Genomic DNA, 16233 nt, shown 5'->3' on the forward strand with positions numbered 1-16233 from the left:
TAAAAGCTTGGTGTTCCTGCATTAAATAATCATGGATGTCTACTGCTAGGGTGATTTGTTAAAAGAGTATATGTATATGTACAGTTTCTATGACACAAAGGAATCTGATCCCATCTAGTGTCCTCATATACCAACAAGTCTCATTAAATATGCTTTCATTCTGGCTAAGTCAGATTTTGTAAGCTGTTGTGAGAGCCCCTGCCGCCCCCACTCTTTGTTTCAATCTGTTCCCCCCTCTCAGTTGTACTGTCTTTCTTTTTTCTTTCTTATTTCTTTCTCTCTCTGGTGTTTTGCACTGGCATGTGTTTCAGAGTGCAGTTGTGCAAGCTGTACCTTGATAGGGGCCAAGCATTAGTTCTGGCAGGGTGGTTCTCACATAAGACCTTTACTATGTGTATACACACACACACACACACGCATATGTGCACACACTTGCATAGAGAGAGCCAGGGCTTCACAACTTGTTATTCTTGATGCAGCTGGAAGCCTGAGCTCTGTTCTGTGTTAGGCAGGCTGGCTGAACTTGGGCCCCGAACTGGTTTGCTTTCAGTTGAAGGCTCAGTGGCCAGCGACTGCACCATTATCACTGTCATTCTGTCTGTTCTGCACCAGTGCACAAGCCAGCCCATACGAGGCTTATGTAAAGTCTAACTCCTGTCGGAGGCTGTTGTGTTAAGCAATCCTTACTGGTGGGTAATGGAGAAATATATGTGCTGTGAATGGGATTAAAGCATTGTTTTTGAACAGAAGTAACACTTCCATTAAGCCACAATAAGAAGAAAGTAAGCAATCACCAGAAACAAAAGGCGTTGTATTGTTGTTGTTTTTTTGCTTCTGAAGTGAAGGCAAAACAATCATAAAAGTTTTATCTGTGACACATTTTCAAATCTGGATTCGTCCCAAAAGGAGCGAAACGACCTCCTCCATAAACCAAAGAGTTTGTTTAAAAATAAAGAAAAGACGACAGCAGGCACACATGTGCAGTTAGTTCGCTGCCACATCTCTCTGGGCGTGTATTCTGTGCTTCTAGTGCAACTTGCGACATAAGTGCAGTCATCACCTCACTGCTGTGCTCCCACACACCCTCTGGCTGGCCCCTCTGACCACGTTTGGTAATGTCTGTCTGCAGCTGATCTCAGCACCACTTGGAGTATGCAGCAGGAAAACTGCATGATCCGAGTGCAATCAGACTGGTGGTAATCAGCCGTGCATCTGCTCGGTCCCAGCACGTACGGTTCAGCTATCTGTGCGGTGTCATAGAGCAGAGCTGCTCTGTCGGCTCCAGACTCCCCAGACGTTACCGCTGACCGCTTTCCAAACGGTCATCAAAACGGACATTCAGAGTGTTCACTGTTATTCGCTCCATCTAATCTGCTTCACCACCAACAGTTGTTTCTGTTTTGTACTTTATGTAAAAATAGTTGCGTCAATTAGCTGCTCAGACTTCCATTATGGAAACGCTCAGATAGAGATGAGGGACAAATGGAAAGATTATCGTAGATTATTTTCCTCTCCACATTCAGGAAAACGTGTGCTGCTCATGTGCTGCTTTTAATTATAAATCGCCGTCGTTCCTTTCTTCACCGCTCTAACCGATGTGAGACAGATTAATTTAACGTACCAGCTCGGGTAATTTAAGCAGCATTTCTCAGCGGAAATCGTTACTTTCATCTTGGTGGCCAGTGTTGGCCTTTTGCAAACACATCAGTCACAACAAATTGATGTTTTTTAGCAGTAATTAATAATCAGCAGACCAGCATTAATTACACGGTCTGAACAGCCAAAGCTGATTATTTTTATTAATGAAATAAGCCAGTTTGTTACTGTTGTTCTCAATCAATTCTCGAGCCAAATGCGAGGACGTGTCGCTCCTGGAATCGCTTTCGATATCACGGGCTAGTTTGTAATTGCCTCGGGGCAATTTTACTGGCAAAGATGAACATCTGTAGCGCATGGCTTCATAACTAGAAAATGTCGTGGTCGTGATTGCAACGCTTAAAACTGAATCTTTCAAAAAAGTTTCCAATATATAATCAAACAACAGAACTCACTGGCTGTTCTCTCAACCCCCTCCAGCCTGCAAGAAATTATTTTAGTAACTCATTTTTGTAATGTTTTGAAGAAAGTGTAATGTTTTAGTTTCCAGTGAGTAAACGCTGCATGTAATCCATTGGCAGCAGTGAGCTGATGTGTTAAGTTGGCTCAGCTGCTCCATGTGTGACTCCTTTTCTCCAAAGTGTTGCGCTGGCAAGATGGTTTTCATTGTCCCCTCTTGTGGACTCGTCCAGGTTTTGGTGCTGTATCGCTGCTCTATTAAATCATAGCACAGATGTTATTCAAGGGGCCATTAGATGTTTATGTTGGCTGCTCGGTGAGCTTTCTGCTGCTGAGCCGTGCATAGCAGACTGAACAAATAATGTTCTTTGTCTTTCTTATCGTGTTCAGGTTCTTGGTTTCTTTGGCAGAGTGAGGTTCAAGAAATGAGAAATATTAATATGGACTTTTTTCTCTCTCTCTTTTTTTGCATGCCCTTTGGTTTTCGGAGGTTAAATCAAAAGAAGTGAAGTGAAACTTTATAATTACATTAATTGTGTCATGGCAATTAGAGCCGTATCGCTATGGAGACGGCCACAGTCTAAGGTTTAAAATGCCTCAGTTCATGTAGAGTGATATTGGGCAGATAAATCCTGCACATCCCTTGCAGAGAAAATAACTGTCAGTATGGTAAGAGAGACACCACAGCTGCAAGTTTATATTATTATTTTATATATTGTGTATATTTTTTTTATTGGAGCTTTTTTGTGATAGTGGTACTTGTTCACTGCTGTCCTTGCTGTTTTGTAGCATCTGTGACCACATCATTTCCTCTGGGAATAACAAAGTTTTCTGATTCTGAAAAACTTAAAGTGGTTAAACTGTGCTGCAGCATGTTGGTTCTTTTGATGTTTACACTCTGTTTTCCTCCAGAACCATCCGTCCAGAGCACGTGGTTCGGTCCGTGTACAAGGCGACAGGATGCACTGACAACCCCAACCATCACGTGATCTACCTGGAGCATGTGGTCGTACGCATCACGATTACACACCCTCGCCGTGGGGACCTGTCAATCAACCTGACTTCACCCTCAGGGACAAAGTCTCAGCTGCTTGCCAACAGGTACAGAAGCTACTGTGAATGATCTTTTTCAAAGGTTCAGCTTCATGAACTTGAAATAAAAGATCACTTTTTTCACTTTCTTTTTATGTATTTTTTTTAATTTAGTTTTTTTAAAAATGCATGCATGTGTATATTATACATTGCCAAACCAACGCCTTTGAGAATAATTTTTGGTAGCCCAGCGGGTTTGTGCCGTTCCATCTAAGGAAGAATAGCTGACCTTAATCTGTTTAATATTTGGGTTAGAGATTTATTTATAAAGCATATTGTCATGACAGAGGAGTCTAACAGGAGTTTATATGTTAGCGATAAATCTACATCGGTACCTAATAATTGCAATTCCTTCTGAAACCATATGCTGAACGTAATGTGCACCTCTTTAGAAATGTAATTACACAGTCCATAGGATCTGTGATTGGCCCATTCAGTACTGTAGGTTCCTCCTAAACATTTCCAGCTGCTGCTGCTTCTTCTGGTGTGATTTTTTTCAAACCAGCTTAAAGAGAGAAACTGCACCACAAACTTGTGTTTTGGTGGCTATACTTGCTCGTCATGTGCAAATACAAATCCTGGCAAGGGCATCGGGCACTTAGATGGTAAATGGTCTGTATTTGTATAGCGCTTTACTAGTCCCAAAGGACCCCAAAGCGCTTTACACATCCAGTCATCCACCCATTCACACACTGGTGATGGCAAGCTACATTGTAGCCACAGCCACCCTGGGCCGCACTGACAGAGGCGAGGCTGCCGGACACGGGCGCCACCGGGCCCTCTGAGATATTACATGAATTTTAAGGGGTTATGTCAGGAAGGGCATCCTCCATAAAATCCCCCAAATAGAACATGTGGAGATACCTTGTGTGGTGATATCTTGTGAATAAGGGAGCAGCCGTAAGTTGTTGAGTCTACAGCAATGCCAACTGTGACCCCGTTCTCTTTAACAGGCTAAAAACCTTCTTTACTGTGTGCGACATCACAACAAAGGAGGCTCCAAAACTTCAGCCATAAGGAACCTAAAACAAGACACTGCAGTGCTCAGGGTCTTTGGCTGTATATCCTTTAGCTTTAGCTGTGTGGAGTAAATCAGATAAATGACACACTGGTGGAGATACTTTTTCTTCAAAGGAAAAGTTAGTAGCACTTCAAGAAAGAACTTCAAATAAGAAAGGAGGCCCTCTGAAGTTTAGAACAAGCTAAGTGTGATTGCATTACTCTCTTAAATTATTGTTATTTTTTTTTATATTTGAGCTCCAGAGGTTGGGCTGGATGCTTCTATAGCCACTTGTCATCAAAATGAGTAATTTACGTGCTGTCGTTTTGAAGAAAACACAGAACAGTGCTGTGTTATTTCACAGAACATTGTAAAAAATACCGGCACTGCCAAAAAGCTGTTAGACTTTATAGAAGGTAGTTGATATCTATCAGTCAAGAATCAATCAGTCAGCTCCTAAGTAGGAATATAACCTTGCGGCTCATGCACTGAAATAGTGTTCTGAACAAGTTCGGGAGCTTAAAATAACCGATGAATGAATGCATAGGTAAGACGGCTTCCTTTGCACAGGCTTAAAATGGCTTTATTCCACTTATTCATTTTGCTTTAGCATAAAACACAGAGTAAACAATTTTGTGTATAAGCTATAGAAGCTATTAGCTTCTATAGCTTATACATCTGAGTCCTATAAGATCAACATAGCTTGAAGCTTCGTTGATCTTATAGGACTCAGTTGTATAATTTAAACTCTTCAGAAAAAAACTTGCTCAATCCACCAGTTTTTCTGACTCATGCCTGCCACGTCCTTTCATATAGTTGCGTGTTTATCTGAATATGTCCAAAGTCCACTTACTACAACCAAAGAGCATGCAGTCGAGTGCCACAACAGACAGGAACAGCTTGAAGTTTGTGTGATGATGATGATGCATTTAGAGAGCTGCCAGTGCCAGAGTATTTCTATTAAAAAGAAAATTAATTTGAATATGAATGAAAATCAAATTAAACTCCTTACCTAACAGCAGTATCTGCAACTTCTATGGGCTGAAGTACACTGTTTCTGATCTTCAGTTATTAATTCTCTCATCTGTTTATTTTCTATTAAATTCATCGCCGGACTTTAGGTCAGCTAAGACCTCTTTTTCATTGGTCTGCTGTGGAGTACTCCCCACAGTTTGTCTGGTTAATTTAGGAAAAATATGATCAACTGACAACAGATGGGAATGTGTTAAGATAATAAAAAAAATCATGTGGTTTATGTGAAAAACAGCTGCTCTCCCTTCAAAAAGCAAAGCAACCCTCAGCCCATCATACAGTCCTCATCACTTAACTGTAATATATTCATGGATTTATCCCATCTTTGGTCATTATTGTTGGCTCTAAGACCTCAAGCTGAAGCTTGGGGTTTACCATCTACAGTTTACCTGCAGTTGAACAGTGGCAAATATATCACTTCAATAGGAACAGCCGCTCAGCCGCTTGTTAAGACAAATATTGAATATCAGCCAATCAAATGGCGACAACTGGGTGCATTTAGGCATGTATACAAGAGCAAGACGACCTGCTGAAGTTCAAATTGAACATCAGAATGGGGAATAAAGGTGCCTTTGACCGTAGCATGGTTGTTTGTGGCAGTCTGAGTATTTCAGAAACTGATCTGATCATCTGGAATTTTTCCCACGCAACCATCTCTAGGGCTTACAGAGAATGGTCTGAAAAAGAGAAAATATCCAGTGAGTGGGAGCTCTTTGAGAGGACTGCCTTCCTAAGGTCATAGGAAGGTAGCAGCAACTCGAATAACCACTCGTTACAACCATGGTATGCAGAAGGGCATCTGTGAATGTACAGCACATTGAACCTTGATGCATATGGGCTCCAGCAGCAGAAGACCACACTGTGCGCCACTACTGTCAGATAAAAATGGGAAATTGAAGCTGGATCAAAATAGGAAAACAGTAGATTGGTCGGCAACATTTGGAAAAATGTTGCCTGATCTGATGAGTCTCAATTTATCTTTGACTTAGAGTAGGGTCAGAATTTGGAATGAAAATGGATCGTTCTGCTTTGTAATAATGGTTCAACCTCAGGTTCTTAGCATACTTTGGACCCCTGGGTACCAACTGAGCATCATTTAAACACCACATGCCTATTGGTTTATGACCACAGCGTACCATCTATCCAGCTTACAACAGAATAGTGTCACAAAGCATAAATCATCTTGAACCAGTTTCTTTTATGTGACAGTGTATTAACTGCACTCAAATGCCCTCAATGGTCCTCAATCCAACAGGACACCTTTGGCATGTGGTAGAACAAGAGATTCACATCAGTCAACCAATCAGCAGCATCTGTGTGATGCTATCCAGTCAGTATGGACCAATATCTCTAAGGAATGTTTCCAACAGCTTGTTGAATCTGTGCCACGATGGCAAAAGAAGGTCCAATCCAGTACTAGCAAGGTGTAACAAATAAAGTGGCCACTGAGTTTATGTTTACAACACTTTATCAACAGTTTTTGCTCATAAAAAGTGAATCAGCATCTTCCAACCAATCAGAATTCAGAGTTTTCACAGGTTTACTTAACCTCTAGTAAATCTCAGTACTGTACACTGCGCATAGCTCATTAAAGGCTTTGATTGTTTGCTCTTGTATTTGCAGTGTTTGAAACACTTCCTCATCCGATAAGTGTCTGTGTGTTTGTAACTGTGTGTACTTCTGATGCACAGGTTGTTTGATCACTCCATGGAGGGTTTTAAGAACTGGGAGTTTATGACCACCCACTGCTGGGGAGAGAAGGCAGCTGGCGACTGGGTCCTAGAGATCTATGACTCACCTTCACAACTTCGCAGCCAGAAAGTGCCTGGTATGACAGTGTGAATAGTTTCTTTAACTGAATCATGTTGTATTCATTTTTTTTTTTTTTTACATTGATTTTTATGTTATGGCAACAGAAGAAGCAGAAGAGCCATTAACTTTCTCTGGAATAGGTAAAGTGCCATCAGGGCCATGCATGTTGCTCGGGAAGCCGTGAATTTTGTAACTGAAATTACCCACTAATTTACTGTCTCAGATGAAGAGTAGTAGGTTCTTAAAAGCTGTTACATCAGTCACTGTAATGCCATATAAACTACCTAGCTTTCCTTGGGTATCATTAAAACGTTTCGCGGTGGTTTCTGAAAATGCAGGGCGTAAAAATGTAGTCGGGTTTATAGTGTGACCTGATTATACCAGTAACTCTACAATATAAATATGAGAACATCCCCATTTACCCACCGCAAGGAGAGAACGAAATACCTCTGTTTAGGATAACTTTTATAAATGTCATCTTGTCTTTTCAGGCAAGCTAAAGGAGTGGTCACTGGTGCTGTATGGCACCTCTGTGCACCCGTACTCAACTGGGCACATAGATAAGCCTCAGTTTGCAGACCTTGATGAGGAATTCCCAGAGGAGTACCCTGGTAAGTGATAAATCCATTGCCGCCCACAGAAGGGTTGGTGACAATAGCAGCCTTTAGTAACATCTTTGTCATTGCCTTTTTTTTTACTTCCCTGCTGTTGTGTCAAAATATTAGTATTGTAGTTTGTGATTTAAGGGTACTTTTGAAGTGCAATCAGTTAAAATAGATCATTTTAAGAGGCTATAAGACTTGAAACCCCTTTTTCTTTCTGTATTTGAATCCAGGCCCCTGTGACTCTGAATGCAGTGAGAATGGCTGTTGGGGTCCTGGACCCCACCACTGCATTAACTGCCTTCATTACTTCCTCAAGTTCAAGAACAACACCAGGTCAGACTGCTTTAGATTGTCAGAAGTTATATTGCTCCTTGATTGTATACATCTACTCAAAATCAAACCTTCAGAATTGAACTGTATCACTCTTTGTTTTACGCCACTTGACTTTCTGCCAGAAAAGCTTTACATGGTGTGCTTTAGCCTTGTGTAGTACTGGCTCATCACAGCAAGAAGGTCCTGGGTCCAGAATAGGGATTTACTTTTTGTGTTGACTCTGTTGCTGTCCCCCTCCACATGTAGGTTTTCTCTGGGTACTCCAGCTTTCTCCCACAGTGCAAACACATGCATCACGTGACATTTCTAAATTAGCTGAGGTGTCAATCTGGGTGTAAATGGTTGTCTGTCTGTTAGGACAGTAGAGTCCTTGCAATTTGGAAAAAAATGGATGATTGCACAGTCAGCCGTATTTGACTGCAGTCACTCTCAGACAAATTGGTGAAGGTTTGCAAATACTTTGCTACATGTTGCAGTAAGTCTCCACCGATGAGTGCAACATGTCCACACGTGTCTCTTTGCACTCATGGATTCGACCCAAGTGGTTGCCATCTAGTTATAGTCTGGTTATACATTCTCCTTAAATGTGAAAGAACCCTGGTTTGAGACCGGGAGGAGACAAGAACCCAGCCTCAGTGACTTCACGGGCTTGTATGCTCCTAGTGCCAGACCCAAGCACAGATAAATGAGAGTATAGAGGGTGGAAGGGCAGCCACTATAAAATCTGTGCTAAGTCAGATGTATCGAACTATCCACTGTGGCAACAACCTCATGCTAAATAGGAGAGCAGTGGAAAAGTGCCTTACTGTTGGGTTTTCTTCTTAGATTTTTTTAACAAAGAAGATAAAAGATTTCAACACATGAATAAACAAAACAAATCGCAGACTAAAAAACAAATGATTGAATGATTGTCCTGGCAAAACTTTTATTCCTTTATGTTCTTCGTTGTAGAATTAGGAGCTAGAACTACTTAGATCAGCTCAAACCCTATGACCCACAATGCCAAAAAAAAATCTTGTTTAATGAACTCCAACAGAGCCATTTTTTCTCTCTCCTTTGTTAGTTTAAAGGCAACACATGGAAAACCCATGTCTGGCCCAGCAGTTGCTTCGTCTTTTGATCGTTTTTAGGAGTAAGAGGTCCAATGAGCAGACGGATCAATATTAGCTGAGGGGCTTTCAATCAGATAGTTTTCCAAAGGTAAAGTGAACATTGGTGCATACAAATCCCTCGATCTGTAGACTTAACCAGCCGAAGGCAACATTTCAGTTGTTTACCTACCTCAGAGAAACATCTGTTCGCCAGCCTGTTTTGTGTGATTGGGTTTGATCATTAGGAAACCTACAGAAATTTAACATCTGCGTTTATTTTTAGTGCATTTTATTTATTTATTTTCATGTGAATCCAGAAAAAGAGTGTTTCTACGTTTTGACAAGTAAATCTGAGAGAGAAAAACAAGAACTGAGAACTGGCTACTGAGTTTTTGGAAGCTTTGCACTGCACTGTGCTTTATATAAGGAGACTGTTACATGGTGAGCTTGGAAACTTTCCTGATGGTGGCCTGATTAATTACACCACGTCAGTCTGATAAGAGAAACGCTGTCAGTCACGGTGTGTCCTGTTTGTCCTTTCCCCTTCTTAATTGTGTGTATACAAGCCCGTGTGTGACTGTAAATTTGTGCATGTGTCTACATTTTGTGCTTGCCCCCGGGATCAAAGTCTGTAGTAATTGCCTTTGTGTCGGCCTGTCTCTGGTCTAATAAAAGACAGGCCGATGCAGGTGCATGAGAATGTGCAAGCTTAGGTGCTGCCTTATCATTAGCTCACTTTAGAGGTGTGCTGCCCTTTTCTGCCACCACAGGGAGCAATTGATGAATGAAGATTGGAGGAAGGAGGAGGGGTGGCAGCAGCGTCTAGTCATCAGATAATTACATCCCTACATGCGTGTTTGATGCTTCACATACACCAAAGGATGTGGGGGTCTTTGGAATTTCTTTTTATGTATTTTTGAGTTTGATTCTCAGGGTAAACTATCAGCTTGTAAATAGTAATCGATTACATTTTAAAAACATTTTCTTAGGTTCTGAGAGAACTATCAGTGTTTGTTGAGGGATAATAATATGCAAATATTTGTAACCGTTTATAAAGTATACATTTGAATTTAGATCTGTTAGCTTTGTTGGCATGCACAGGGGGCCAACATTTTGAATGCGCACCCTTTTTGGTTTTCCAAATTTCTTGCCGAAATTCAGGTTTGAACTTCAAAGTTCCCTTCTATTGTCTTCTACATGTTTGATCAGTGTGTCGGAGAAAAAATAAGGTTTGAAGTTTGAAGTTTTAATTGGTGTCCTGGGTTTAGAGGTTACACTACAGTACATACTGTCGTTACAAAAGATATTTTTTTTCTTTTTATATAACCATTTCAGCAAACCAGGCATGTATTTAAGTTGGAGGATAAAAGCATGTCTTTTGTACTTACAAACGTGCAGTGTGTGTTTTTTGGCAGAAGGTGCACGCGTGTGTGTGGGTTTTTTTTGCTCTTTAGCTCTATGGAGGTCATTACTTCAGGGTGTGAGCTCGGGTTAAAATGATGGGGTGCTAAGGAGCTGTGAAGTTATTCAGTAGATGTTGGCCTGTTCGTTGTGTAAAACCTGCACGCACACATTTATTTTTGCATTACTTCCCAGATATTTTATTTCATTTTAGATCATATTTGCTGCAGAGATTGTGTATTTATTTATTTTTTACATTTCGGTCTTTGGTTTTGATTTGGTCTTCACTGGTCTGCTGCTGAAGAACGCTGCCCTTCAGAGGAAACTACAGCCTCAATAAATCTTTAAGAAAAATGTGCTATATATTTTTTTACATGCTTTCATGACACCTTTTTTTCATTCTTCATTTTTTTATACTAAGTCTTCCTGTTTTGTATCCAAAGAAGTTCTTTTTTTTCCAACAATATCTTTATTGCGTTTCAAAATTACATACAGAAATTGGAGTACTTCCACAGCAAAGGAAACGTCCAGGGCAGCTAAATTATTGTATAACAGTCAATCGCCCTCCCTTGCAAATCAGACACTTATAAGATGTTAAAGAGCAACAGTTAAGTGGAAGTACAAACTATATGACCTGTAAATAATAACTTAGTCAAACAAAGGAAAAGGAAAACACAACCCCCCCCCCCCAAAAAAAAAAAAAAAAAAAAAAAAAAATATATATATATATATATATATATATAGTATATATAGAGATAGATATAGAGATAGATATATCTATATAGATATAGATATATATAAATAATAATAATAAGCTTCTCTATTTCCAAGGGTTGCTCAACATCAACTCGGTTACACTATTGTGCATGGTTCAAAGTTACAAACTCAAATGTACAATTCACACAGCATTAAAGATCAAGTATAAAAGAGATTAATTTAGGAAACTGCCAAAGAAGTTCTTTTAAAAAAAGCTTTGATGTTTTGAGCTCCACCTGAGTGTTAAACTTGCATAAACATGTTTCCGAGTCTAACTGTTCACTTATTTTGCGCAGCGTTGACTAATCAATCTGAAAATTACAACCTTTGTATAAGGTTGTAATTTTTTTTTTTTCTCCCTCACCTTTTTTTTGTTGTCTTTATATTTGTCTTCAAAACCTCCAAAATTACATGTTCCATCTCAAGGAGGTTATCCTAATGCTCTAAATGTAAATACTTTTTTTTCTGTCTTCAATGACTTCCCTTTCCAGGATGTGTGTATCGGAGTGCCCCAGTGGATTTTTCCGTGATGATAGGAAACGTTGCAAGAAGTGCTCCTCCTCTTGTGAGACCTGTGTTGGTAGTCGTAGTGACCAGTGCACCACATGCAGGAGTGGTTTTAACCTCATCGAGGGCTCCCACACGTGCGTCGCCAACTGTCCTGACGGCTTCTACCTCGATAGCGGTAGGTTTCCCCGCAGGTCACACCGGGTTTGTCATGGCTAACCTCTGGGTCTGAAAAGTAAAGCTACTGCAGAAGTGCCATATCCTGCATATTTTTTGACAGCCAACAGGGGGCGACTCCCTAAGTAAAAAAACATCCTGACGGGTTTATGGTCTCAGTCGCTAGTTTTAGATTTTATTTAAGAAAGCACAATGTTTGTTTCGTAGAATAATAATAATAATAATGGATTGCATTTATATAGCGCTTTTCAGGGCCCTCAAAGCGCTTTACAATTCTGCTATTCATTCACTCTCACATTCACACACTGGTGGAGGCAAGCTACAGTTGTAGCCACAGCTGCCCTGGGGCAGACTGACAGAAGCGAGGCTGCCATATCGCGCCATCGGCCCCTCTGGCCAACACCAGTAGGTGAAGTGTCTTGCCCAAGGACACAACGACCGAGACTGTCAGAGCTGGGGCTTGAACTGGCAACCTTCTGATTACAAGATGAACTGCCAACTCTTTGAGCCACGAACGCCCCGAATAAACATTAGAGTAACATAAACGAGAAGCAGGGAATGTGTTATAGTATATTACTGTTTCTCACTCAGATCTATGCTTCACTCGGTTTCAAAACGTCAGGTTTTTTTTTAAACCAATTAGTCACATCACGGTGGCTGTGCATTTCTTATTTACAGGCTGTCACACAGTTTTGTTATAAGTTTCTTGGGACTTCAGTTGTGTTTCTGTTGTGCACTTGTTTTCTTAAAATGCCAAAATCTCACTGTTATTCTCCGTGTCCACTGCATAATCATCTGTGCCTGAAGTTCCTTAGATTAACACTGTAGAGAAATACACTGCCATTTGTAAATGGTGGAGGAGGTTTCTAAAAACCTCCACCCTTAGCAGTAACTATCACCAGTCTGCTTTCATTCACCACACCAGAATGATGCCATTGTACCCTTGAGGTAATGTCTAGCCGCTTGTTTATTGTAATGCACTTGCTGATTCAAGCTGAACTGAAAAGTTTGTGGTAGTGAACAGTTTGGCTACGTCAAATTAAAGTGGAATAAAACATGAAATAAAGCAGATCTGCAGGAAGATTATGCTTGGATTAGGTTTACGATCATTTTTCCTTTCTTTTTTTTTCTTCCTGTGTTAAATTCTGGCATGTAAAGTATTCAGTAGTGCAGTAGTATTCACAGAAAGTATGTGCGTTACGGGTTCAGAATTTTTGCCAGTGTTTTTTTTTTTTTTTTTTTTTTTTTTTTTTTAAATAAAAACAAACCAGAAATGAGAGACTGACACTATGTATATATTATAATTATGTCTTTGTATTTGCCAGGATAGTGTGTAAGCCCTGGCAGCTCTGAGAGTCTCTGGCTGCAGATCTGAGATATTCTGATGCAAGTTTAATCATAACATTTTAACAGGCCAAGATGTAGTGGGTACATTTTCCCTTTTGGAATGGCAGCATAGCCGAGGGTTTTTTGGTTGTTGTTTTTTTTTAAATAAGAAAACTGGAGTTTATTTTCTTTTTAACATTCTGACAGCAACGTTGACATTATTTTGTTACCATATCACGGATAAACCAATGTAAGATAGGCTCGCTGTGCTATTGATGTTAAAATTAGTGCATATATATACTAAATGACAAAGCGTTTGACCAGGATTGTACTATTTATTGTGGTTTCACTAAATCTTTTCTAATCATTAATCATTTTGTGAATTGTTTAAAATGCAAAAATATTCAAGAAACCCTGATATAACATGGAGAAGGGTAGAAATCAGCAGCAGATGGTTTTTATACCCATTTTAAAAACCCTACAATTTCTAAAGAATTTATGTTGATTGATGAGCCAAATTACACTCTAATGTTCACCTACAGCTCTGAGCCAAAATGCCACAACAACATATCGTCCAACTTTTCTTGGAAACCAGTCCGTAGCCTGCCCATGTCCTTCCTTCATCCTGTAAGGATTCCTAAAAATCCAAAAAATCCAACCAGCATTCTTACTTACAGTCTCCTCGTCCTTTCAGGGAATGATAAAACATGTTATTAGCATAACTTTTTGGCAGTCACCATTGCTACAGAGGAGTCCATGTGCTTTGTGTCAAAGCGTGTCATTGACTTTAGTCTGCCTTTTGAAATATTCATCTAGATTCCCATCCTCCCTCAACACTATAATCTTCTTTCAGCCCCACAGAACCTTTCACCCCTCATCTTGCTATCTCGATTTCCTCCTCTTTTTTTTTTTTTTTTCCTTTTTTGTCCTTTTTGCCTCTTCTTCTCCATATTCTCTCATAACTTTACTCGCTGGTCTTCCTCACACATTCGACTCCATCTGATACTCTTCATCACTCTTTCGCCTCTATTCCCCTGCTGTTTTTTTTTTTTTTTAATGCAACCAGACTTCTGGTTCCTATTATGTGCTGTGTATGACTCGCGCACTGTGTGTCTTCCAGATTCCAACATTTTTAGGCGATGTCAGGAGAACTGTAAGAAGTGTACAGCCTCCAATATCTGCACAGAATGTAAACCTGGGATGAGGTAAGATGGGTGCCACGTTGAGCAATTCCTGACTAGAGTCACTGATTATAGTTTAAAGCATTAATCATTTTCACAAACAGCACAGCCTTGAACTTTTTTAGTCATCACGTGAAAGAGGTGCATATGAAAAGTCAATGTAGCATTGTGCAAAATGTGTTCGTGTTAGACCACCCACCATTCCTTTACGTCTTGCTTCACAGGAGGCCTACTGTCTTTTTTCAGTAATAGTTCTCCAGGCTCTCTGAAGGTGTTTCAGTTTTTCTTTGGATAATGGCTGCTTTCTCACTCATCAGTCCAGGCCTTGTACTGACCATTTTCAGAAGAATGATTGTTGTTGTTGTTTAAAGCCACCTAATATTGACCTATGAGCAGTGATGGGAATAACGGCGTTACAAATAACGGCGTTACAAGTCGATCCGTCTACAGTTTACTGTAGCCTCATTGGAATTGGTCTGAGTGGAAGGGTGGCTGTCAAGAAGCCAAGTTTTTTTAACCAGCCAGGTATGACATATTACACAAGAACTGGATTCGAAATCAGTGGTTTATGGGGTGATGAATCCAATTAACTTTTTGCTTCAGATTGTTGCCAATATGTATGGAGGATGCCTAGAGAGAGGTAGGACACAAATGTCTACAGCCATCTATAAAACATGGTGACATTGATGCATTTTCATTGCTGGAGATCTTATCAAAACTGATTTAATTTCAAACATGGACTAGCATCAGATTTTGACTCACAATGCAATACGAAGTGTAAAGCATCTGATTGGCAGAAAATGAATTTTTCAGCATGACAATGATCCCAAACACACTGCCAGTGCAGTAAAAGGTTAGCTGTGTAGAGAAAAACACAGTAATGAAACAGTATGGGATCATCTCGACAGAGAATAGAACAAATGCCAGCCAACATCCAAAGAAGAGCTTTAAATGTCCTTCAAGAAACCAGGAGAACTATTCCTAAAAACGACTTAAATTACAAGAAATCCTGCCTTGCATTTTTCGTGACGGCCGTGTTTTGGCTGTAAGATGTTGGGCAGTAGGAGAGTGTTGTGATGTTTTGTGAGAATCTCTGACAATCAGATGTGAACATCAACTTCTTTTAGAAAATGGTCAGTTGCATGACGGTCAGAAAGTAAACAGGACTCAACTTCTGTCTTAAGTGCTTTTAAATTATCATCTGACTAATCAGGTTTTAATGTATAAGGAACTGCAACAGGAAAAGATTGGTCTGAAAACCTCCAAATTTTGCCCCTCATTGCAAACAGTTGGATGTTTTTTTTTTCACCATCGTTGAGTCTGTTTATATAACATTCACATTTAAATGTGGTCAGAAAATCGTACAAACTAGCTGGTCTCAAACACACTGCTCAGTTAAAGCTTTTTCACCCGTTCTTACACTCTTGCTCAGTGATGCTTCAACAGGAACAGCCACTGAACTGCTGTGATTATTGGACAACTCGCTTTAACTCCTGAACCGCAAGTGGGTTGTGGTTCATTATACATGGACCGCTTCTACAATATGTATCATATGAAGGGCTTTGTGCTTTGATAAGCCTTGAACATAAAATTTGACGTAGATTTCCCCCCCAAATATCACTGTTGTGGTTCCAGGATAAAAACCTTTTGTGTTCATTGACTGTAATGCTGCAGAAGTGCTGCCATTTTATTCCAGAACATTGTATACTTTGTGGTTTGTACAGTGAACCGGTGAAACGAGGGTTTCCCAACTTTTATCCACTTGGGATCCATATTGAGTAAACTGATAGTTATCCAGTGTGGTCAGTGGCTTATTAAAGCCCACATAAGCTTGTGTAATGTGGAGACCCAAAGGAAGAGGATCT

At 40.1% G+C, this 16233-nt stretch overlaps 1 protein-coding gene across 3 annotated transcripts in view; it reads left to right on the forward strand.

Moving 5' to 3' along the window:
- Positions 1-16233, forward strand: part of pcsk5b (proprotein convertase subtilisin/kexin type 5b) — an 81010-nt gene that overhangs the window by 40408 nt on the left and 24369 nt on the right. For all 3 annotated transcript variants that reach the window (XM_040031579.1, XM_040031577.1, XM_040031576.1), the window contains exons 12-17: positions 2968-3156; positions 6871-7007; positions 7483-7602; positions 7827-7929; positions 11669-11862; positions 14308-14392. In XM_040031579.1, the coding sequence (XP_039887513.1) occupies positions 2968-3156; positions 6871-7007; positions 7483-7602; positions 7827-7929; positions 11669-11862; positions 14308-14392 (828 nt within the window). The remainder of the gene's footprint in view (positions 1-2967; positions 3157-6870; positions 7008-7482; positions 7603-7826; positions 7930-11668; positions 11863-14307; positions 14393-16233) is intronic.

The sequence above is a fragment of the Simochromis diagramma genome, unplaced genomic scaffold (assembly GCF_900408965.1).
Source record: "Simochromis diagramma unplaced genomic scaffold, fSimDia1.1 OVJJ01000284.1, whole genome shotgun sequence".
Lineage (NCBI taxonomy): Eukaryota > Metazoa > Chordata > Actinopteri > Cichliformes > Cichlidae > Simochromis > Simochromis diagramma.